The sequence below is a fragment of the Microtus oregoni genome, unplaced genomic scaffold (assembly GCF_018167655.1).
Source record: "Microtus oregoni isolate MIOR12 unplaced genomic scaffold, Mior012 000037F_ref0000500, whole genome shotgun sequence".
Taxonomy (NCBI): Eukaryota; Metazoa; Chordata; class Mammalia; order Rodentia; family Cricetidae; genus Microtus; species Microtus oregoni.
The window spans coordinates 23,544,852-23,569,925 of NW_024543096.1; the positions used below are offsets into that span (position 1 = coordinate 23,544,852).

Below are 25,074 nucleotides of genomic sequence, written 5' to 3' on the forward strand. Positions count from 1 at the left end.
CCAGAGTGCTAGGATTAAAGGCGTGCGCCACCGCTGTCCAGCATCTTTTCGTTTTGTTTTAATCTGCTGAGTCCAGTTAATGTGCCTGGGGTGGGTCTTCCATCTGACTGCAGACACCTACCAGCAGTCATGTTCCTGAAGAAAGATGACCCCCTCTTCTCCCAGGACATTGAGGGGAGAGGGGATTCTCAGGGAAGAGACTTAGACCCGGAAACATTCAACCACTAGCTCTCTGACAGTTACTGGCAGACAAAAGCAGTTTCCACTGGGAACAGAGTAGCCAGCAAATCTCCCCAGCACTGTCCTCTGTCACATTCTCACTTGCTAATCTATTGCAGCGACTCTTTCATGGCAGCTGAGCCAAGCCTGCTGGTGTGTATTTGAATTTTTGATAAACATCAAGTTAGCAAAACCTTTGCACTGAACGCGGAGCCAGTTGAGGCACACGGTGGGCTGCATGGGGCTTTTGAGCCGCAGAACCTAAGTGTCTCTGTGCTCGGCAACTGAGCGAGGACTGATCTGCCTACTTGTAGAGGAGATGCTGGGTCAGCTCGGCCCTTAATCTGGTTAGCTCCATTACTTTATGGGCACCTAACTCTCAATGGACAAAAAACACTGTTGCTTGACATCACATTTGTCCCAGAGACCCAGAGAGTGGTGGGTGGTCTCTGCATCAGGTCTGCCTTGAAACTTCCCAGGCTTGGTTTGATCTACAGCACTCTGAAGCCTACAGCTTCCTCTCCATTAGCCAATCTCAACCTGGCACTTAAAATCCTTGGGATAGTGAAGCAAAGGTTGCAGTCGCTATGAAGAGAATAAGGACTACTGCCTGCTTCAGTAGGTGGTTAAGAAAGGATCTTAGTTTGCAATCCAAGCTGGCCTTGCACTCACTATCCTCGTGCCCCTGGCCCCTAAATGCCAAGATCACAGGTGTGCACCGCCACTCAGGACATTCCCACTTTCTTTCTCGTATTGAAGAAATAAGGGCGACGAAAGGGCTCAGCCGAAAGTCAACAAATAAGATAACGGAAGGCATAGTTCATTTCATGAGTCTCAGTTTTGGGGTATATGCTTCTCTTATTAATTTGTGTGTGTATATTCTGCTGCACATGGTACACTGTGTGCATGCCTGTGTACCAAGTGCATGCAGTGGTCACAGAGGCCAGAAGAGGGCATCAGATCACCTGGGATTGGAGTTACAGACGGCTATAAACTACCATGTGGGTGCGAGGGATTGAACCGGGGGCCTCTGGAAAGGCAACCAATGTTCTTAACCACTGAGGCATCGTCCCAAACCCAATTTTCAATTTTTTTTTAAATATTTATTTATTATGTAAACAATTTCTGTCTGCATGTATGCCTGTAGGCCAGAAGAGGGCACCAGATCCCATTACAGATGGTTGTGAGCCACCATGTGGTTGCTGGGAATTGAACTCAGGACCTTTGGAAGAGCAGGCAATGCTCTTAACCTCTGAGCCATCTCTCCAGCCCCCCAATTTTCAATTTTTTAAGTTAAAATCATGCTGCCTTAGAAACAGACATCTGAGGGTATCATTGGTGCCAATTCCTCCTTCTCCAGGACCCTTGGAGAACTCTCTCAGACCACAGGTTGGAGATACAACTGTATGGTCCAGCCCTTTTGCTCTGAAGATAGACTGAGAAACCTGGCTTTGCCTTAATACTTGCCTGTTGCCATTCTAGGTCATCCTCGGTTTTTCAACCAGCTCTCTACGGGTTTAGATATCATTGGTTTAGCTGGCGAATGGCTGACATCAACCGCCAACACCAATATGTAAGTCTCATGTATTCTTTTCCTATAAGTATACGTGATGCATATGGCTTGCTGTTAAGACGTCCAACTCCGATGGTTCTGTTCTCTTAGAGTTCTTTTTTTTTCCCATAAAAACTTTTAGATTTTCACAAAGTGAAAAGCTATTCTTGAATAATGTAATAAGAGTGTGTTTGTGGAAAATGATAGCTAGTGTTGAAATTTCTATGTGAACTTGCATAACCGGCTGTTTCTCTGTATGCACTTCTTCAAAGGTCATGTTTCGGGCTATGATTTTGGTTTCCTTTCCTGCCGAAGCACATTGGTGCTTACCACTTAGGCGGTATTTCCTCCATAATTAAGCTTTTATCCCCACAAATCAGTTTGATCAGCCTATTAACTAAACATTCTACAGCAGCATTCATCTACTGCAGATACAGCGTGTATTCATTTTGAAGTAACTGGTAGGCTTTGCTGTGTCTAACGCTTCGGAAACCTCCACTTGCTCGTGCAGACAGTACTTTCATTTAGTTCTGCAATCTTTTAAAGGTATATGAAATAATAAATAAATGTATACGAAACTGCTTTCAAGATTTTAAAGGTGCAAGTACAACCTGGGTAGCCTCGGCAATCACCCCAAGATTTCCTGTATACATGTGTGTCATCTTTGGGGATCAGAATTCAGTACAAGATATGGGGGTCACCGCAGCTTATGGACGACTACCTTTGCCCTCAGCACGAGTGACAGTGTTTACCCACTCTCAATGCATCCAGGCGGCGGCATAGATTCAATTAAAGTATCCAAAGGGAATTAATGAAGCAAGTTTACTGCAATAACTTAATGATAACCGCATAAGAACCTCAGGGGTGTCTGCCACTGCTGAAGGGTTCAGAGGCCGTTTGTTTGTTATTTGTTAGTTCGTCTATGCCACTGGGACTCAGACTCAGGCCCCTGGCATGCTAAGCCTGCGTTCTGCGTCCTGCTCCACAGCAGCCTCCAACTCACATCTTAAGTTGGTTGCAAAGTAGATTCTAAAGAAAATGTGAAGTTAGGAGAATGAGTGGGGTCGCCAGCAGTGCCTCTGGACAGCGGGCAGAAGTAATCTGTTTAAAAAAAAAAAAAAAAAAAAAAAAAAAAAAAAAAAGAAGTAATCTGTTTTCCTTAGTTTTCCTTAAAGCCATGGCCGGGCCCCAGAGCCAGCCGGGCTTCCTTAAACTACCAATTGCGCATGCGCATCCCAGGGCTACCTAGGGCTGTGACTCAAAATACTAAAAGGGCATTCGGAAATTCAGACAAAATTTTAAAAGTAAATAGGGCAAATGGAGCCATTTATGCTAAAAGGCATAAAAATTCAGCAGATTAGAAAAATGAAAGCGGCTTCACACTTCCTGCCCATGAGTCAGGACATCTTCACGGTGTGAACGCGGGTCAGAGATGCGATTGCCTTCATGTCCTCCCCAAACAGAAAAAAAGCCTCCCTTCGCCATCTTTGCTCTGCTATGGTTTGTAGAATAAAATATTTATCATCAAGTGCAAACATCATAACATACTAATTATAACTTGAAGCAAATACACAAATGCTTAATTGTAGCATCTAACGGAAGGGAACGACTTAGATTAGAGAATGCAGTCTGTTTGGACCCAGCAATCTAGGAAACAAGTGAGAAACGCAGAGGAAAGGGTAGGTGTACGTCTGGGGGGGGAGGGGGGGTGGCTCAGTGGGAGATCACTTCCTAAGCATCTTCAAGGCCATAGATTTGATCTCCCTGACCCCCACCCTCAAAAAGTATATGTTCAGCAAGACCCAAATATCCACAGTGACCCAGACAGTGCATTCCTCAGGCTTTACATATGTGTTCTGTAGGCCTCTGGCTGCAGCTTCTAATATGTACAGTCAATAATCAAGGTAAATAAAAAGAGCTTACCCCTTCGAACCATTTATAATTAAACCTTCTCTTAAAAAGCTTTTTTTGAACCAGAAAACTCTCATGGATTCTTTCTTTCCCCTTTTTCGGTCTATGTTCATAAAATCAAAACCCTTGACTCTTTCCTTAGCACAGCTCAGCCATAAAACACTAAAATATGTCCCAGCCATCTGAGGTCAAGGCCAAGCCGGCTAAATGACACATAGTAATTGCTTCTCCTCTGAACAGGAGGTATTTGTAAAATATGATTCGAATCCAACAGATCGATAGAGAAGCTTATTTAAAATAGTGACAGGGCTCCTGTCAGCTCCAGGGACAGGCATTGTGTGAGGAAGTGATAACTGTTCTCTAGACAGTCTCCTCAGCCGGGTGTCCTGGAAGAGCATGACATGTGGCCACATCACAGGGACATACACGGGGACATTTGCTCCCTTGTGACAGTTCCTTCCACAGCCAGGAACGCTGTCCCAAACAAGCCTGGGAGAGACGGGCAGGAGAGCTTTCTTCTGGCCAATTGTGATTTGATTACTGCTATGCTCACACCTCCTCTCCCGCCCCACATCCATTGAGTGTGCATAGCCCTGGTGAAAGAGCATGATTGCTATCTTCTGGAAAGTCCTTTCAAAGAATGCTCCGATACCCTCATTGAGAATGAAGCGTAGGGCACCTGACTGGTTAGCAAAGAAAGAACGTGCATGTCTATGCTGTTCTATCAGCTCGTGCGCGCAGCCCTGGGACCTGCTCCCCCAGGCAAGGATCGATGAGCATACAACAAACACTCTGCAGGTGTGTAGCTGTTCTTGGCATGTACCGCTCTTCTCTACCAAAGCAAGTCCACCGAGAACAGCTGGGCAGGTTGCACACGCCACAGCACCCGGTGTGATAACGTAAGTGCGACATTTGCCGTGAGCATGAGGGTCTCGCTCATTTGTTGCTTTATTCTCACGGGAGTTGACACTGGAGAAACGTCTCAGGGAGTTTTCAGTTATCGTACTCTGAGGGGCGAGCTGTCAGAGCAGAGCCTGCAACAAGCAGGTCCCATTTGTCATGAAGAAAGCGCTACAGCCTAAAGGACTGGGATTTCAGACCCTGAAACCGACAGCTGAGATCTCACGCAAATCCAAGTGTTCCTCTGAGTTTCTGGCTTTTCATCAGGGAAAGCAGGGCAATGATGTCTTCCCTACATAGTGATTCTGAATACTTAACACTGGCTCCACCCTAAGTGCCTACGGTATGTAAGACACCCATACCCCCCACGTTACACACACAGCCTCCTGTCTCTCGTTCCTAACTCTTGCCATCTCTGAACGAAGAAGACTCTCCCTAAGATCCCCTTAAGTAGCTTACTTATGGCACCTGTCACTTCTGCAGAGAGAGAAGGGCTAAGAGAATTGCAACAACAACCACTATGAAAGGGTCTTCCAGGAAAGTCCTCAACAAAAGTCCAGGGTCCTTTTTACCTTTCTGGGTCGTAGTATACCGGAAAGCTCTCAATTTCAAAGTTACTTGGGGCTGCATGCTGATTACCGGAGTTCCAGCTCTTACTGTCTGTTTCAGAACTCAGGGAAGCAGGAGGGTGTTGATGGCCTGCGAGACTGAGAAAGAAAGGAAGGGAAGGAAGCAGGGCTAGGAGGCATAGCAGAGGCAGTCAAAGCTGGATGCAAAAAAAAAAATCTCAGAAGTCACACAAAGCACTCCACACAGCCATTGTCCGGCCATGCTGGTGCTGCACAAAGAAGCTAGTAAAGATAGCACAGCTCGTAACAGACTGTAGCAGAGGAAGAGACAGTTGGTGTGGTTAGGGACTGGCCGAATGCAGCATCTTGACCATCAATTTACTTTAAGTTACTTTAATTTAATTCTGAGTGCATCTCGCCGGCAAAGTGAGGTGGATGGTCCAGGGGCCGACCCACCTCCCTACTCAGAATCATCTTGCTGTTTTAAATCCTTGCTTCCAATCCACACACTCTTAGGCTGTAGCCCGAGCCCTTTGCGGAGCTACCGAACTGATCTTGGATCTGTGACTTCAGCATCCCACCATCTTCTTCTGGATCTGCATTGACCTTTGATCTCTTGACATCATCTTTCTCCTGTCACTTAGGGAAGGGTTTTTTAAGCTGGGGTCTAAGTTGTAAGGGGAAGAATTTCTTACAGTTGTACATAAAATAATGGTTTATTCACACCTTTTACCTGGAGATAGGGTTATCGTTTTCCTAGAATTCCTAAAGGTGTTGCTAATGCTATTACAATGAGCAAGATCTACTGATCTAGGGTAAACTTCAAAGCCTTTCATAAGATACAGATGCAGGAAGACCCCTCTCAGTATAACTACAAATATGACCCAAAATAGAAGGCAGGGTCAGAGGTATCTGGAACAAGACATCTCATTGGTCCATTTCTCAAATCAACATCCATGACCAATAAGTATCCAGAGAAAACTTTGCAAACGTATAGTCGTCTTAAGCACACAAAAATCTTGTCCTTCAAAAGGTCCCCCCCCCCCCAGTTTCCAGGAAAGGAAAGACATAAGCACTAAGTTCCAGAGTCAGTATAGTAATAACTGTGAGATAACTGGTCTGCCAGGCCAAGATAGAGACCCTCAAACAAGATGCAGCTCAGGACAAGAACCAAATGCTTGATTCACCGTAGTAAGTGCCCATCTCAGACTTGGAAATGGTGTCTCGTATCATCTTTGTCTCCTCCAAACATAGGGGCTGTGATGCACAGAAGAGCCACTCTGTATCTGGTCAAGAGAACTGAATGAAGGCTTAGGAACCATGTACCCAACATAGATAAGGACTCTGAAATCCATGAGACCAGATGGCCTCCCGGTGGAGCTCTAGACTCTTCTTGCCTGTCCTGGAAGGAATGGCCATGGTCGGCTTCCTTAGGAAGGCAGATTTGTATGAATGTGAGGGCTAAGTTGCTTCTATCCTGAAACACACATCAAATCAAACTCCTCGGTTTTCAGTCCCACACATTCTCTCTCCCCAGCATGGTCCCTGCCTGACCATCTAATACTGATTCGCCTCTACCTCAGCTTTCATCCAGTCCTTGAGATGGTTTTGATACTGTGGTGTTTGACTCCACCATTCCTTTCCATGACCTTGGGAGATTTCTTGTTGGTATGCAATATTATGAGATCCGAGCACACAAACTGCCACCAGGACCTCTTCACCGTGCAAACATTTTGGCCATTCCAACCTTTCCAAAAGTCACTGGAACCGCAGATAATACATTTGTTCAACAATGTGGAGATACAACCCATGAGTTTGCCTCTTGCTACCCTCGGCATCCCAGGCTAAACCAGGCACCCTTCTCTTCTTCTTCCTTCATCAGGCCATCAGACATGAGGGAGTGTTGGTTGCTACGGTGATGGGGCTCAGAGCAGAACCAAAGCATGAGTGTGACCTCCAGAGGTGATGGTAACTGAACACATGTTTTCCAAGAGTCTTCCTCCCAAATTTTCAGGGGACCCCCCACAAGGAAAATGAACATACTCCTTTTGAAACCAAGTCCCTCTCGTCCTCCCACCAGCCATGTCCCCTGAGGATCCTCTTGGATCTTTTGTGTCCTCTTGTATTGCCACATGATTAATGTGACTGCTTTTCTCGCTCCTGATTAAAGCTAGTGGCTTCACCTGTGTTTTACGTAGAGCAATAGTTATCTCATTCTTGCAAATTAGCTTTTCTAAATCATTAAGCAAGATTCCCATTAGTCTTTGGCATTGGCATTCAGCCGCACGCCTCTAAGTGATAACAATGCCTCCTGTATCACTTGGCTGGATTGGTCCAGGCATCTCTTTTCAGCTAGGACGGTCTTGGCTCAGCCAACAGACACAAGAGCTTAAGAAGTTTGAGCCAAAACAAGAAAAAAGGAGCCTCAGAGTCTAGTAACTATATTCTATCTTCAGGCTCAATTTTCTGTGGATGGTCTTCCTTGACGTCTCTTGGACCCTGTTTAGTATCTTGATCTTGCTGCGATGACTGTCCTACCAGACAGAGCCACTGCTTTGAACTTCTTTTAAAAAGAACATGGCTTGCTTCATTTACATCTGTCTGTTGGGAGACAAATGCAACCTGTCAGGCAACCTGACGCTCACAGTCAGATACGTATGCAAGTTGACCGTCGTCTTGTTATTTGTTATTTGTAATTAGAAAATCATCACTTCTAATTATTTTTGACAGATATTGACTCCAGGGAGTTATAGATACATAGTTGTCCTTAGGGATTATTAGAAGAAAGAACATGTAGATAATTACATTGAGATCTTTAAAACATGGGGTCAATATTCCCAATTATCTTCACAGTCAGCTTTCAGAGGTTTACATTGTTTCTGAAACATAGACGTTAGCCCTGCCTATGAGCGTGAAATGGGCAGTCCTTTTATAGAAATAAAATGGCTCTACCAATTGTAAGTAGACGCTGAAATGCATTTTCTCAAATTAACATTTGCCCTACAAACAGTAACGGCGAATCCTCTCCTCTGGGTGAACCACACCTGAGACAGGTGAGACTCTTCTTTGGCTGGTGAAATATCTCACAGCAGACTGCCCACCACCTCTTTTGGTAAGCCAGGCTGGGTTTTGACCCTTCTGGACTAGCAACATGTGATTTCAGGAGACATCACTTTAGCGGTTTTGAGCATCCATTTTCAGTGCCCACTACAACTGCTGTAGCAACGGTCTGTGTTCATCAAATCAGTAGGTTTATGTCCCCTTTCTCCTTCCTTTCATCGCCACTGCAGGTTTACGTATGAGATTGCACCTGTGTTCGTTCTCATGGAACAGATAACACTTAAGAAGATGAGAGAGATCATCGGATGGTCAAGTAAAGACGGTGACGGGATATTTTCTCCTGGTAGGTTTCTTCTCTGTAACTGATTACCCTGCCAATATGGATCCTTTGATTCCTTTTTATTTATTAAAATTGCTAACACAGGTCAATTCTAGACACTATGGGTTTCGTTGTAATGTTTGCATGTATTGCATGTGTTACAGTCGATGATCATAACTCTCTGCCTTCTTGTCTTTGTCAGAATGAAGGTTAGCAAGTGTGCTCTCACCCCTGTGAACCAGCTGACCAAGGCTGTGTCTGGGGCATGCTAAATGGTGCCCTTCTGACAACAGCAAATCTAGGGATCAGTGAATCCGATGATCAGTTAACTGACTTCAGCCCAAATAGTGGATCTACTGTAGTCTCCAACCCAATGTAGATACAATAAAAAACCTTTAAAGACAGCTGTTCTTGGTGGTAAGAAGCAGGTACAGGTGGTGGTAGAGGCAATGTAACTGCATACGGGGGAGAAAATAAGAATACAATTGTCCAGGCAATTCGAGCAGACCACTGATTTGCCTATTTCATTCTCAGGGAACTGAGGGAATGCCAGAGTGACTAGTTTGTGTTGGTTAGGCTTGGGCAGTTATCTCCTTTCTGCTTGGATCTTTATTTGGAGGGACACGAGTGAGGTTTTGTCTGTGTGAATAGACTTAGACCTCTCCTGGACTCACTAACTCAGCCGGTAACCAAGAGATGCTCTATTTCTGTCTGCAAGCGCCATTCCTCTCTTTCTCTGTCTTCTGAGGTCAGGGAGCAGATCCAGCTTTGTTCAGTAAACAGCTTACACAGAAGATGGAATCTGGGAGGTTGTAACTTACTGTGTCTTTGCCGCTGCCACCACCGTCTCTTATATTCTATATAGGCTTTGAATAGGCACTGAAATACATGAGTCATCTCCAGCAAAACTGCCTGCATAGCTTTGGAGATGAGTGTAGCCCCTTCCAGTTCAGAGCAAAGGGTCCAGAGGGAAGACCTTAAGAGTGAGGAAGCCAGTAAGACTTTCAGGATACTGTCCTTCCCTTTCTTCATGTCTTGAAGCACCAGCTCAACCTTCACGTTAAAAAAAAACGCTACAGAGCCCCGCAACCTCCTGCTATGTCTGCTTGTTGATAGGGGGCGCCATATCCAACATGTACAGCATCATGGCTGCTCGCTACAAGTACTTCCCGGAAGTCAAGACAAAGGGCATGGCCGCTGTGCCCAAGCTTGTCCTCTTCACCTCAGAGCACGTGAGTCGGAGACTCTGCCTCGTTGGACTCCGGTGTGTGTTAAGGGACTAACTTTTAACCTCAAGCCTCTGTCTGTTGCAGAGTCACTATTCCATAAAGAAAGCCGGGGCTGCGCTTGGCTTTGGAACTGACAATGTGACTTTGATAAAGTGCAATGAAAGGTAGGCGGGGGAAGCGAGCATTAGTCCCTGATGTATTAAATGTGTTCATCTGTTAAATTTGTTTTATTGTGCTTAAGGACTGACGCGGTACAGTGTGCCAAGCTGCTAATGGTCTGTTGAAAATATCCAATTAAATTACTTTTTCCTGCTGGTGATAAAGGGTTTTTTTTTTCCCTTGTATAATCTTGTTGGTTCTTTATTTTAATTTCTTTCTTTTTATAACAATTACAGGGGGAAGATAATCCCAGCTGATTTAGAGGCAAAAATTCTTGAAGCCAAGCAGAAGGTATGTGTGATTTGGCTCATCTGAAACTTCACTGAGTACTTTCTCAAAAAAATGACTGATCTCTGACCTACACAGTCAAAATTTTTGATAATAGGATAATTCCATTTCTAAGGTTTCTGTCTAGATATTCACTGGTTTCCAAGTTATTTCCAGCTTTTAGCCTCAAAGCTGAGTCTACAAGACATAGATAGATAGATAGATAGATAGATAATGATGATGATGATGATGATGATGATAGATAGATAGATAGATGATTGATAGATAGATGATTGATAGATAGATGATAGATAGATAGATAGATAGGTGATAGAGATAGATAGATAGATAGATAGATAGATAGATAGATAGAGATAGAGAGAGATAGAGAGATGGATAGAGTCTACTGACCAAGAGCTGAGCTCCTGTACATCCCCTCCACCTGTCCTAGCACTTTTCATTCGTTTCTTTGCTTTCCTCTTTTCCCTGTTGGCATCTTACTGTGAGCCAGCATGCAGACCTGCCACTGTTACTATGTGGGAGCATGTGCATGTTCATATGTCAGAAGTTTTGTGCGCATGTGTGTGGAAGCCGGAGGACATATGTCTTCAGATGTCTTTCTTAGGCACACATTTATTGGAGACAAGGTCTCTCCCCGGGAAACTCACAAGGTGGGCTACGTGGGTGGAGCAGCGAGCCTCAGGAACCACCTGCCTCCACTTAACCAATGCTCCCATTGCAAGCATGCACCAACATGCTGGCTCTTTCAGTGGGGACTCCGAGGCTTGAACTCAGGTCCCCATGCTCTGGAGGCAGGCTCTTTACCAACTGAGCTAATTCTCCAGTCCTTGTATCTACCTCTTTTTAAAAACGCCAATGTTTGAGTTTAATTGTCTTCAAACCACTTAGAACAGAGTGGCTCCCGCAGAGATTAGTATCCAGAGAATGTTCAGAAGTGAAATGCTTAGATAAAAGCCTGCCCATCACTCCAAATACTTACTAACCTTTTCTTTGTTTTTGTTTTGTCATATAATTTTTTTTACTGTGATCTATTTTCTATATTTTGCGTGTTTAATTCAGGCCCATCTTGTTAGAATTCTTTATCTACTTGCTCTCTGTTTTGTTCCCAGCATCAAAAGGCCTGGCACATAAAAGTCACACAAAAGAAGCAAAACAAAATCACCCCCGTTGCATGAACGGATGAACAAGAACACTTCTGGCTGTGGTCTCTGATCCACACCAGTTTGCCTCACAGTTCGAAATGAATATTGTTGTCTTCCACTTCCCTTAGAAATGAGCAGACAAGGGAGGTTAAAAAAAAAAGCCCATATAAGAGAACTGGGAAGACGGCTCCACAGTTAGGAAGGCATACCATACCATACCATACCATACCATACCATTCCATACCATACCATACCATACCATACCAATTCCATACCATACCATACCGTACCGTACCATACCATACCATTCCATACCATACCGTACCGTACCGTACCAATTCCATTCCATTCCATACCATTCCATACCATTCCATACCATACCATACCATACCATACCATACCAATTCCATTCCGTACCATACCATACCATACCATACCATACCAATTCCATTCCGTACCGTACCATACCAATTCCATACCATACCATACCGTGCCATACCAATTCCATACCATTCCATACCATACCATACCATATCGTACCGTACCATACCAATTCCATTCCATTCCATACCATACCATACCATACCATTCCTCCTCTGAATCAGAGTTTCCTTCCCGGCATCCACACTAGGGTTACAGCCACCTGTAACTCCAGCTCTAGGAATCTCTGAAATCCTTTTCCATGCTCAGGGCAGTGACGTGTGCGTGCACACTCGCACGCACACATACACACACGCGCACACACACACAAATAAAAACATTTTTGAAGAAAACCACTCATCGACTATCTCTTTCGCCTCGCAGGGATACGTTCCCCTCTATGTCAACGCAACTGCCGGCACAACTGTTTATGGAGCTTTCGACCCAATACAGGAGATCGCGGACATATGTGAGAAATACAACCTGTGGCTCCATGTGGACGTAAGTGCCCTCGTTCACACGCAGCCCGGTCTTGGCAAGGGGCAGCAATAACAGTGCTTTCTGCTTTGCCTCCAGCTGCCCTGAACACCCTCCCCATCTCTCTCTACACACTTCAGCTCCTGCTCTTTCCCACTCCTCAGCCCGCCATTCACGACCAGTACCTGCCACAGACCCTGTCCACCCTCTGGGATTCATCCCCTGTCCTGACTGCCAGTAGTTGTCTGGTGTGGCTCCTTCTCGAGTCTACTGTAATGAGCAGTGCTTTCCCTGGTTGCTTTATTTGGGTGAATGGCTGCACAGTAAAATATAGCTGATTTCAGAGAGAGAAAAATAGAAGACATAACATACAGGAAGCGGCCATGAGTGTGAACACTCCATTGCCTGCCTACATCCCCCCTCTGTAACACTTCTAAGAGGGCCTGTCTGCTGCATTCAGGAAAATCAGGAAGCAAGCAGAAGACATGAGCAGCTCAGAGAGTTAGTCCCAGAATGTCCCAGCAATAGCAAATGTGCACTCCTACATGTGTGATCAGAGCCTTTGGTTTTCTTCTTTCTCTTTCTTTCTTTCTTTCTTTCTCTTTTCTTCCTTCCTTCCTTCCTTTCTCCCTGTCCATTCTCTTACTGGATGTAATTTCTTGGAAATGCACAATAGGACAATCTATCCCACTGTTGAACAAATGACTACCAAAGGCTGGGCTGTGTCCCATGCGATGCCAGGCTATCCAGGCACCATGGTACCCACAAGAGTGTCTTGCTATGACTGGAGCTCTGTGGGGTTCTCCAAACCCAGCAGACGTTGGTGCTTTCTGAGTTTCTCAGGATTAGTTTAGAAGAAGCAGGTAGCTGCGCCTGCCTTTTAAACAGTCTGCAATGCCCACATGGCAGTACTGGGCTGAGAGAATCCTTGGCTGCCCACAGCACTTTGAGCCCTTGGCCTTGGTCCACAGCCACCACAAGCTCCACCCACTTTTCCTAGCTCGCTAAGACATTCTCTGGAGGAAGTTTATATAAAGAAATGGGAAGTGATGAAGAGCCTGGTGTCTGTGCAGCTTGAACTCAGTGTGGACTTACTCCATAGGTTATCCTTTGTGTAATTTGCCTGGCCTGGAACTTGCTGTATAGACAAGGATCTCAGACTCAGGCATCTGCCTGTTTCCGCTTCCTTAGAGCCATGCCCAGCTTGGTTTTCGATTCTTCAGCACCACGGCTTCCTCTTGTCTCTTTTTTGTCCTTGCAGGCTGCCTGGGGTGGTGGGCTGCTCATGTCCCGGAAGCACCGCCACAAACTCAGCGGCATAGAAAGGTACAGTGGGGCTTGCTAGCCTTTCCTCATCTCCTGCATCAGATACCCTAGACACCTTGGGCCAGCCCGTCCTCCTCCAACCTTGATGTCAACCTTAATTCCCCAAGCCTTGATGTTTTTCAGCGGTGAAACTCAATCTGATGGGGCAAACTTTAGCTTGCCTGGTGTTTTTTGAGTGTGTGCTGCATGGTTTATTTCCTAGTCAAATGAGTTTTCAGTTCACCAATGGCAGGTGCCTACGGAGAAAAAAGTAACGGTGGAGGGACAGGCAGGTCTCTAACCCCTTCAGCTCTTCTTCCTCAGTGAGGTAGCTGGTGACTGACACACCTAGCTTCCCACAGTAGCTGTGGCAAAAGCGATATGGGAAGCAAAAATGTAGAAAAGACTATCCCAGGCAGTGGGCATGGTCAGTCCCAGGGCCCCGAGACATAATCTTGACAATCTTGAGGACAGTGGGCATGGAGTGAACTGGGAGCGTGGAAGAACAGGCCAGTAGGAAAGCTGGGCCAGGCAAGCTCATCAGAGCACTCTCTTAGCAACAGCTCCGGCTTCATAGCCGCTACTGTGCCTGCTCCCTTCTGTCTCTGTTGCACCGCCATTGTCAACACGAGACTGCCTTGAGAAAGATGGAATATAGGACCCTATAATTTGGAGGAAAATATACTAAGTGTAGGTGAGCCAGCCCAGCTGCACTTTATACTTCTCAGAGGGTTTTCATTGTCCGTCCTTAGATTCGGGAACAGGTGAAAGGATTGATGTTTACATTGAAGCACAAATGTCTTCTGAAGGGAGCCAACTCCCCTTTATGTCCTGTTTCCTTCAACTTGGAGCAGTGGGGAATCATTTACTTCCCACCTTTGGGACCTTCAGAAAATTATTTTTAAAGACATTTCATGAGATCTAAGTATAATGTTTAATGACTTGATATGTGTCAGTGACAACGAAATTGTTTAAGTTCGTGCCTTCTAAATGTGGCTTGACAGGGATTCTTCTCCATGATATCAGCGCTTGGTTGACCTTCCTTGGGATTCCTTCCGGGTCTCTTTCATGTGGTTGAAGGGAAAAGTTCTTCAACCTCTGCCCCTTCTTGAAACTCAGTACACATACACACTGACACACAGACACAGGCACACACAGACACATACACACACGCACACACACACACACACACCACGAAGGACCTAAGGAAGAGGCTAAAAACCCACAGCAATAGCTTAGTATTGTGAGAGCATTGATGGTATAATTCCAAGGCAATTGATATATCAAAGGAAACACCCTTCTCGGGTATTAAAAGGCAGAGTCCAACTGTGGCCCAGGCCATCAGAAACGGTTCTGTAGCCTACTGAAGCAAATTTCTCAAGTTTGAATCATTCTACATTACACTTCACTTGTTTCTGTAATGTCCTAGCGAGTGTGCTCCTTAGTCATCTAATTGCATCTGACAGAGTGATGCAGTTGCTAGGAGACCATGCTTGTTAAGTGAGCATTGCAGCCCAGACTGGCAAAAAAAAAAAAAAAAATTTTTTTTTTTTTTCGTTTCTCACTTAATCACCGCTGCTAGCTAGTCCAAGTGTCTGGCAGGGCGGCTGATCATTGCACTTAGGTGTGCCTTCCATCAGCAGGTAGGGCCTCATCACCAGCCCTTCTTTAAACAAAAACAGTAAAGGCAGAAAGATGTCCACGGCTGTTGGCTACAGGGAGGCTGACTAGTGTATAGGCTGTAAAAAGAATCCTGGGCTTGACTTAGATCAACACCTCCCAGCGGTGTGACTTTTGGTAATATGGTTAACCCATCTGTGCATCAGCTTCTCCACCTAAACTAGAAGTAATAGGAATGTCTACATCATAGTATTTCTGTGAGAATTACATATGCCTGGCCCTGTGATAAGCACTGCATATTTTATGAACCTGTTTTATCTTTTATTCCATTCTGATGAGATAGATGTGAACTCTTGAAGCCCAGATGAGTTGTGTCACACAAGCTAGGACATGTCAGGACTAGGATCCCGATTTGCACAGTACACCTGCAAAGCCTGAGTCCTTAGCCACTCTCCAGTCGATATGCCTAGAGTTCTGAGAACAGTCGGACACTGTTCTCAGTGTGGCAGCAGCTGTTGTCAGTCACAGGTCTATGGAATTCAGCGGTGCAACACCTTGAGAGACTGCTTGCCCTTGAGAGACTGCTTGCAGCTTGCATTTCTGCTTGAGGGTCAATTTAGGAGACTGGGCAAGGAAAGCACCTGGGACCTCCGTGGGGCTGGGTGGGGTTTTTCTCAAGACAACAGGCTTTTCTCTTGCTGCAATCTTCTCAGAGGTTCTTTTTTTTATTTATTTATTTATTATGTATACAATATTCTGTCTGTGTGTATGCCTGAAGGCCAGAAGAGGGCACCAGACCTCTTTACAGATGGTTGTAAGCCACCATGTGGTTGCCGGGAATTGAACTCAGGACCTTTGGAAGAGCAGGCAATGCTCTTGATCACTGAGCCATCTCTCCAGCCCCTTCTCAGAGGTTCTTATGTGTCTCCCAGGGCCAATTCAGTCACCTGGAACCCTCACAAGATGATGGGCGTGTTGCTGCAGTGCTCCGCCATTTTGGTCAAGGAAAAGGTTTGTGCTCCCTGCAGAGATGCGTCCGTAGCAAGCACATCCCAGTGCCTGAGAGAGAAATGGTTGGTAGTCCCATTGTGAGGCTGCAGACTCTCCTTGCCCACCCTCCCAGCAATCTATATTCTCCTTTGGATTCTTGCTGTTGCCTGATCTTTGTCTTTGTTCAGTCTTGGTACCCTGTTGGTGACAGACCCTTCAGTGACATTCTTTAGAGTATTTCTTCATGTCTGCACAGACCTGAGAGTGATTGCTAAGTCACCCAATCAATGAGAACAAACTGTGCTCACTGAAACATACTTTGATTTCTTAGTGAATATTTGTAGTCTCATTAGCTTAAAAACAATTAGATGGAGCAGTAAACAAAATACTGACTTGGGGCAACAGGGACTGTTAGCCAGAACGCTTCTGGAAGGTCAACCAGGTGCCTCAGTCAGTAAAGGTACTTGCTAACAAGCACAAGGCTCTGAGTTTGATCCCTGAGATCTACATGGTAGAGGGAGACAACCAACTCCCTCAAGTGTTTTCTGATCTCCACATATATGCCATGGTGTACACATGTATGCACACACACCCATACACGTGTGTGCACACGCAAAATAAATAAATGTGATTTTTTAAGAAAGCTTCTGTAAATGAGTTGGAGACAGATTTCCTTCCTCCCCCACACCCAGAGTACTGATGCTTTATAAACTCTGCTGCAGGAGAGGTGCCCACTCCAGCCGGTCTCTTGTGGGAGTCAGAACCCACGCAGGCTCCCTCCTCTACTTACCTGAACTTCCTAAGAAATCGTCAATAAAATGGAAGAGTTGGGGGGGGGTTAGCATTTGGGGGGATGGAAGTTCTTCATACTCCAAGCCCTGTCCAAAGAAGGACAAAGCAATTCCTCCTTGAAAATGGCAAACCTCAGAGCACCCACTCACATTTCCAGATGTCCCTTGGAGGAACAGTGGGTCCCTTGTAGGCATCCAACACAAGAGAACATTTTCTAACTGGAGCAACAGATAGGCAGGGGGATTCTCCAAGAGTGACTTTAAAGGACTTCAGAATCTATGCAAGGCCTCAGAAGAAAGGAGGTGTGGTCTCCAAATCCATCCTTGCAGCCGAATCTCTGGCCGGTGAATGCAGTGGCTCGTGTTTTGATTTCCATGACAGGGTATACTCCAAGGATGCAACCAGATGTGTGCAGGCTACCTCTTCCAGCCGGACAAGCAGTATGATGTCTCCTATGATACCGGGGACAAGGCTATTCAGTGCGGCCGCCACGTGGACATCTTCAAGTTCTGGCTGATGTGGAAAGCCAAGGTATGAAGGGGGAAAATGCGGGAAGCAGAGAGATGTGGCTAGCACAGGTCGGATGAGGGGCAGCGGTGTATCACAGCTAATCCACTGCACATGTGACTGTATCTAGATAACCAAGTTACCTATGTTTTCTTTGTGAGTGGAGTAATCATAGCAACAGTGACCTACGTCAGCCCTCCCTCCTTCAGCTCATTCTCCCTTGAATTCATATGGAAGTTTCTTATTCTTACAGTCCTCTTCTTACTAAAAAGTTTGCCAAGATAATGACTTCCCCAATAATTCTCTTTAAATTAAAAAAATATTTTTTTTCTATTTTGGGTATGTGTGTTTATGAGTGTGTGTGCATGTGCTGTGGTGTGAAGGTGGGGGTTAGAGGGAAACTTGCAGAAGCTGGCTCCCTCTCTCATGGATTCCCAGACCAGACTCAGACAGCAAGGCCTGGGCAGCAAGCACCGTTTCCCACTGAGCCATCTTGCCTGTCCTCCGCAATAATTCTTAAGGATTCTAAAATTATTCAGTGAGGATGTAGGAAAAGATATAAAACTACCATGTTAGTCTGAAAATAATTCAGAATTCCTTTATGAAGGACCTCATCAAGAAATATATATATATATATATATATATATATATATATATGTGTGTGTGTGTGTCCATATATATACAGATATTGAAGTTTAAGTTTCTACTTAAAATATGGCTTTCACATTGCTTACACTTTATACTCTACTCTTCGTGGTGTGTGCATTGGGTGTGGTGCCTGCGTGGGTGTGTGTGGTGCCTTGTGTGTGTGGTGTTCTAGATGGGTACGTGTGTATACGTGGTATTGTATTCGTGGAACTCTGTGAGTGCGGGGCTGCTGGGATTAGAACTTGATTCTGGGGACTCGTGCCGCTGCACTGAAGTACACTGCGCGTGCAGCCATCACCCTCTTGGCTTGCATTTCTGTATCTGTGATAAAGCTACAAGAAGGGAGAGAGATCACCACACAACTGTTTCTAAAGTGTTGCTATGCAGCCAGCTTAAGGTCAGTTTGGATTTTACAGCCTTGCTCCACATCTGTTGTTTCTGTTTGTTAGTTTTAATAATTTCCACAGTACAGATCTGGGCTACCTTTCCCTCCAAACAATAAGGCTTTCCAGCAGTATCTAGTCAGATATTTATCTCTTCTATAGGAAAAACTGTGGGGTGATTAGTGTTCTTCCTTGTTCAGCCATCTTGCCTTAATGTCGAGTCTGGATTTGATTTCTCCTACAAAGTAACTGCAGGCATTTTGAGCATGTAACTTCACCGCCGTAAGAGAAAGAGCCCTATCATTTTGCACTGCTATAATGACCACATGGTCTGTCTCCATAATTGCAGCTTCATTTTGGCTAACAGTGACCTCTTGAACTGTCCCTAGGAGGTTCAGCCCCTGGGTTGCAGAGGGTAGATCCTGGGGTGTGGAGGGAAGATCCCCGGGGTGGAATTCCTCTGTGAGGAAGAGCCCCCCATTAGAGAGCTTCCTGCCTTGCCAGCTCTGGATTCTGCCCAGGCTCACCAGCCTTCTCCAGGCCAGCCTCATGCATCTGGTCTCACCAGCACCAGCCCACACAGCAGCCTGCGTGCTGCTCTGCCAATCAGTTTTGCTGGCTTTTGAAACTCAAGCTCAGCCAGTTTATCAATAGTTAGAGCTAGTGCAGTCTTGGGGCAGGCGCTGAGAGCCATGGCTTCCAAACCTGTCCGCTGGCCTGTTGCTGGAAGGGAACAGTCACTGTTTAAGGAAAGGTGGATTGCCTGTGTGAACTGGGGACTGGTTTGGCCAGAATATGGGTCTGGGGAAGATGCATTCTATGAGAGTGTCTTTCAAAGTGTCTGTGATGAAGAACCAGTCGGTGGTTCCTTTGACCTATCATGGACCTTTAAGAAACTGTTAGAAAAATTAAAACACAAACCCAGAGTCATTGCTTGTGACCGCTATCAACAGTTATATGTAATTGTTCTTGTTTTTAAAGTTTCTTAGTGGAACCACGGGGTGACTCAGCAGGCAGAAGTGTTTACCACCATGTCCTTGAGCCCCAGACTAGCTGTCCTCCAACCTTCACACACAGGCACACACCAAGACATTCCTGTGTGCAAGTACGCACACACACAAACACACACACAGACATACAGGGTGGGTGGGGGGAACAGACAGAATAAATGAATGTTTTTTGAAAAAGTTCTTAATTTCAGCTTCTCTACTCATTTCATCCCAGACATACTGCAGTCTGTGCTCTGGCCTCAGTCCGGATATGCCACTTTGAGTGATACTATGCTTAAACAGCTGGCTTGTGACTGACTTGGAGGGAGCTAAAACCCCGCTGAGAACAACTTCTAAGAGGACCAAGCAAAAGTCTTAGGGAAAAAAAAAAGCATTTTCTTGCATGCAGGGCTTTGAAGAAGCTGTGCACTTTGATTAGATAGATGGTTCTTCCTACCAGAACCTTTGATTAGATGGTCCTTCTTAACCAGCGCCTTTGATTAGATGGTCCTTCCTATCCTTTGCCGAGACTACACTTCTTTATATGGCCCATAGCCAAGGACCGCATAGCCTTCCCAAATGACCCTCATAGGGAAATGCAACTTGATATCAACACAGTTTTCTTCTTTGAAACAGGGTACTGTGGGATTTGAAAATCAGATCAACAAATGCCTGGAGTTGGCTGAATACCTCTATGCCAAGATTAAAAACAGAGAAGAATTTGAGATGGTTTTTGATGGTGAGGTAGGTTGTCGTCATGGACCACACGTGTGCTCCCAGACAACCCCCCCGGGGGGGGGGGGTTCCAGAAGCTCAGATGATAGACGTCTGTCATCTCACCCAAAACAGAAATTAAACTTCTCCTATGCGTGGCCCCTTTTACCCAAGATGTCTTTACTCAATCCAGGTATATGGATACTAAAAAATAGACAAAGCAAGGATGAATAGTAAAGGTAATTTTTGAAAGCAATTCTCTGGTAGACAGCCTTGCTATTTATTAAAGACTAAAGCAAATTTTCATACTAATGAGATGGGTGCACTTACTTATTTGACACAAAGAATTAAATTTTGGTTGAATATATGATATTGCAAGATGTAGAGGATCCTTAGCATTTTTTAGAGTTGAATGAGATTTTGATTTTATCATCTTCAATGCAGAGAATTCTGCTTTGCCTTCATATATAGCACGTATAGAACAAAATGGCAGAATGTGTCATTAGGAAAATATTAAAAGTCTTTGCTTTCTGCAATTGGGCCATTTTCTATGGGCACAGAACACTTTTTTATATCCTGTGAAAACTCAGCTGTTCGTAGCTTGCAGCAGTGTGGATTCTGAGGGGAGCTGTTCCAGGCACCCCACCCCTTGACATTGTGGGGCGCTGTACGGCATGTGCAGTACCGGTGTGACTGTTGTGTGCTCAAAACCAAGTCTGTAGCGAGGCAACACGGTGCAGCACGGGCAAGCGCTGCCAGCAAGCCCCAAATTCGTTACATGTTTAATTTGGAGGTAAGTTTTGGTCATTCTATAGTCAGAAGTCTTTTTCCATTCCCCCACACCCAGTCATTGAGCCCCATCTGAAGCGACAGTGCACAGTTAAAGGTGCTGAGCCCCAAAGCACAAAGCTCTCAGCCAGTCCTTCACACCTAGAGTGCTTCCTGTGGTCCTAACCCTTCCTTGTTCTCAGGTCTGTCTTGAGTTGGACTCTATCCATAAGTATCTCCCAAGCCTAAGAAGCTTAGAGGTCAGGCATAACCTCATCGTCCGAGATTGGCTCTAAATGAGGGTTTGCTGTCCCTGGATTCACTGAGAAGAGAGCCAGCTAAGCTGCCTCTGCCCAGGTTCACACACTCCCCTGGTTATACACAGTAAAGTACCTATTAGCCCAATGTTTCCTGGGTGCCAGCCATGCGCCGGACACAGGGTTATATATTAGCCAGAATAAATACTGTGTCTGCCTTGGTCAAGTTCACAGTTGAATAAAGAGGTATGGGATCACTGCCAGTCCCAGTAAAAGAAAGCCCGTTCATAACCGGCTGTAACTGAGCACCACCACAGCGAGCAGGTGTCTATTTACCCTTCTCAAGACATCATCCGAGACTCACCAAAGTCCGCCAGAGTCCCAAGCACACACAGTCAGCATGCTCCTGCTGATCGGCGGGGCGCGGTGTTACTCTTTCTAGTAGAGGATGGAATTGAGTCCCGAGGTCCTGGGTTCGGTTCCCAGCGACCACATGGTGACTCACAGTCATCTGGCGAGATCTGGTGCCCTCTTCTGGCCTGCAGGGTAACATGCAGACAGAACACTATGCATAAACACTGTGTGTATAATAGATACATAAGTCTATTAAAATAAACATTGCACTCCGGAGGCAGAGGCAGGCGGATCTCCGTGAGTTCGAGGCCAGCCTGGTCTACAAGAGCTAGTTCCAGGACAGGCTCCAAAGCTACAGAGAAATCCAGTCTTGAAAAACTAAAAAAAAAAAAAAAAAAAAAAAAAAAAGATTGAAATGAGAACTGTGATGTCTCCAGCCTCCAGCCACCCAGAAGCAGGCACAGTCCTGGTGGACATTAAAGGAGAAAACTGCAAGCCTCTCTCACCAACCAACACACACTGCATCAATAAAGTAGGCTGAGCAGCTTCCCTCTGCACCAACATCAAAGGAACGCCCTTTTCTGAATCGCTCAAATGCCATTGTTTTTGTCATTTTAAGGTACAAAGGCAGTAGGTTGGGGATCTAGAAAGTTGAGAGGGGGGCTGGGGAGTCAACACTCTTAACAGGTGAGACCGGAGAAGCTCTGCTTCCTGCCTGGTGTATTTATGCTCCCAGTTGCTTTGCAGAGGACATTCAGACCACTTTCTTTTGGACCATGGGGAAAGGGGAAAGGAGAAAAAAAAAAAAAACCTTTCTCCAGAACTGCTTCTGGCTTTTGGTCAAGTTGTAATCATCTTATTTTTGTTTGCTTGACTGTCTCTTGAAATTTCCGCAGCCCGAGCACACAAACGTCTGCTTCTGGTACATTCCACAAAGCCTCCGAGGGGTTCCAGATAGCCCCGAGAGACGAGAAAAGCTGCACAGGGTAAGGACAGGCAACTGCCCCGCCCCCTGCTGTTTGTCTCCCTAGTCAGGCCATCCTCCTGCCTCTGTGCTGTTCTCAAAGGGGAGGGGTAAACAAACAAAGCCTCATGGTGGCCTTCTGGGTAGTGGGGTGGTACATCTTGATTTATACTTCTGGGGTCTGCATTGCCCCCTTGCCACAGTTCAGATAAGGTAGGAGCCTCTGAAAGATGGAGGCCCACCTCGGAAGGGTGCTTCATTACAGACTCTGTACGCAGCAGGTGAACAATAAACATCTTCTTTGGGACATTCCACATTCTGCCGTGTCTGTTGTTTGACTAAGTCCAAGCCTACTCGAGTGCTGGCTCATCTTCTCTGTTGAGTCGTACGTCAGGTTTTATCCATTCAGAATCATTGGCGTATATATGTAACACATTAGGCATGCAGCCATTGAGCGGATATTTAAGCTCAGTCTGTGTGCCAGGCAGTATCCTGGATTCTAGGCCATACACAACATAACTTGTAATGTTGTCTGCCTTTATTTCTTTTTTCATTTTATTATCTTTGTTCCAAGATTGACGTTCCAGATTCAACTGCCCGGTGCTTTCTAAGTGAACTCATAGTTGGGTGGGTTTAGATATTGGCCGTGAAAAATACAGTTCTAAAAGTGCTTCTGTTGTTCTAGACAAATACCACAAAGTAAACCAAGTTGATCTGTTAAAAATAATAATAATAAAAGAGGGTTGTCACCATCAGTGCTGAGTTTGACTTTCTGTTCTCCATCACAAGGTGGCTCCCAAGATCAAAGCCCTGATGATGGAGTCAGGGACAACCATGGTCGGCTACCAGCCACAAGGGGACAAAGCCAACTTCTTCCGGATGGTCATCTCCAACCCAGCCGCCACTCAGTCTGACATCGACTTCCTCATTGAGGAAATAGAAAGGCTGGGCCAGGACCTGTAAGTCCCCTCTGCTGAACCAGAGTCCCCGGCCATGCTTTTTCCTCTGGCACCCTTCAGTAGCTAACTCACCCTGGGCCATTCACTGAAGGGAATTATAATCTCTCGGAAAATATCTGTCACAACCTCATGTAAGCTTGTTTGTTAGCGTTAGCGGGAAATAATGTTCTTTAAAAAAAAATAACTGCACAATAAGAATACAATATATATGTACAGTTATATATACCTCTCTCTATGTACATGTATGTATAGTGAGTGTGGCTTAGTCCTAGACCAAGCATGTCTCCCGTCCCCCAGAGAACTAGCCTCACCTCCCCAAGTTATTAAGAGTCTTAACTGCAGGGCAGATGGCGCCCCCACTGCTGCATCCTAGGGACCCGGGGAAAATGCTGCTGGTGGGAGCCTGCCTCCCTGTCAGAGCTGTTCCCACCTGAAGGGGTGATGGATGACAGACAGCACCAGGAGATGACAAGCGCCACACCCTCCCTGTCAGTACCCAGCTAGGGGAAATAGTAGCAGAATCCGTCACAGTCATGCTGTTGCTGTGTTCTTAGAGGTTAGTTTGTGTAGACTGTGTATATTACCGTTGTCGGTCTGTGGGCGGGGGGGAGGGGGGGAGGAGCACATAGAATGATTGAATTGTATGTCAGCGAAATATTTGCTTATTTATATTCAGATATATACCATGTTAAAGAGGCATCTTGTATTTTCTTCCCATTTGTAATGTATTTTATTTATATATTAATGAAGTAAGTTCTGAATACTGTTTATGGTATTTTCGTGCATTTGTGAGCCAAAGAGAAGAAAAAAAAGAAAATTAGTGAGACTTGCATTTATATTAGAGTGCCCTTATAATGATTTCAGCATATGTGTACTGTCTGGAAAAGAATTCTGATACTGTACATAGAGTCATATATATATATGGAAATCCTGCTTCAGTAGCCTCTGCTTTTCTCTTTCCCCATCTGGCTGTATGTCAGGTGTTCTCAGAGCTTTTCTAGTCACTGTTGAATAATAATAACTAGATCTCCTGTAATTTTGTAGTAGTACATGACCAATCTCTGTGACTCGCTTAGCTGAAACCTAAGGCAATGTTTCTGAAGGTCTCTGACACACTGACCAGTCCCACAGGTGTTTTTGAAGAAATGAAACCCACACTGTGCGTTTTAGAGTATGCAAGAAATAAATAAAGAAATAAATAATAAAGAAATAAATATTCTCCATGAATAAAAGGACTTGAACCATTGCTTTTTCTTCCAACCTGTGTTTCATATATAAGAAGGGCCCAGGAACCTTTACTTGGGATCATCCACAGCCCGTTCATTTCCCGTTAGCTGGCTTTGGGAGATGTTCCTGGTTAAGCTGAGCCTTAACCAACTGTTGCAGGTTCCTATGCCCTTCATCGTGAAAGTCACTAGATCTGTCGATAAATTGTCTTTGCTCCTGGTGCCCGGAGAAGGAAGAGCAAGCCCTGTCTCTCACCCTGCTATCTGTGTCTTAGAGTTGCATGCTTCATCAGTAAACGAATATTTCCATCCTCTACTTCAGGGAGGGTTACAGGCCCCAAGGTCACGGTGGT

At 45.3% G+C, this 25,074-nt stretch overlaps 1 protein-coding gene across 1 annotated transcript in view; it reads left to right on the forward strand.

Annotated features, from left to right (window-relative positions):
- The window catches only part of Gad1 (glutamate decarboxylase 1), a 40,148-nt gene extending 15,424 nt beyond the window's left edge, over positions 1 to 24,724 (forward strand). Inside the window, exons 6-17 of the mRNA XM_041631579.1 lie at positions 1,702 to 1,792; positions 8,442 to 8,554; positions 9,647 to 9,762; positions 9,844 to 9,923; positions 10,155 to 10,209; positions 12,153 to 12,269; positions 13,507 to 13,571; positions 16,103 to 16,181; positions 17,334 to 17,483; positions 20,116 to 20,223; positions 22,469 to 22,558; positions 23,326 to 24,724. Coding sequence (XP_041487513.1) covers positions 1,702 to 1,792; positions 8,442 to 8,554; positions 9,647 to 9,762; positions 9,844 to 9,923; positions 10,155 to 10,209; positions 12,153 to 12,269; positions 13,507 to 13,571; positions 16,103 to 16,181; positions 17,334 to 17,483; positions 20,116 to 20,223; positions 22,469 to 22,558; positions 23,326 to 23,499 — 1,238 coding nt within the window. The 3' untranslated portion in view covers positions 23,500 to 24,724. The remainder of the gene's footprint in view (positions 1 to 1,701; positions 1,793 to 8,441; positions 8,555 to 9,646; positions 9,763 to 9,843; positions 9,924 to 10,154; positions 10,210 to 12,152; positions 12,270 to 13,506; positions 13,572 to 16,102; positions 16,182 to 17,333; positions 17,484 to 20,115; positions 20,224 to 22,468; positions 22,559 to 23,325) is intronic.
- Positions 24,725 to 25,074: the final 350 nt, after the last annotated feature.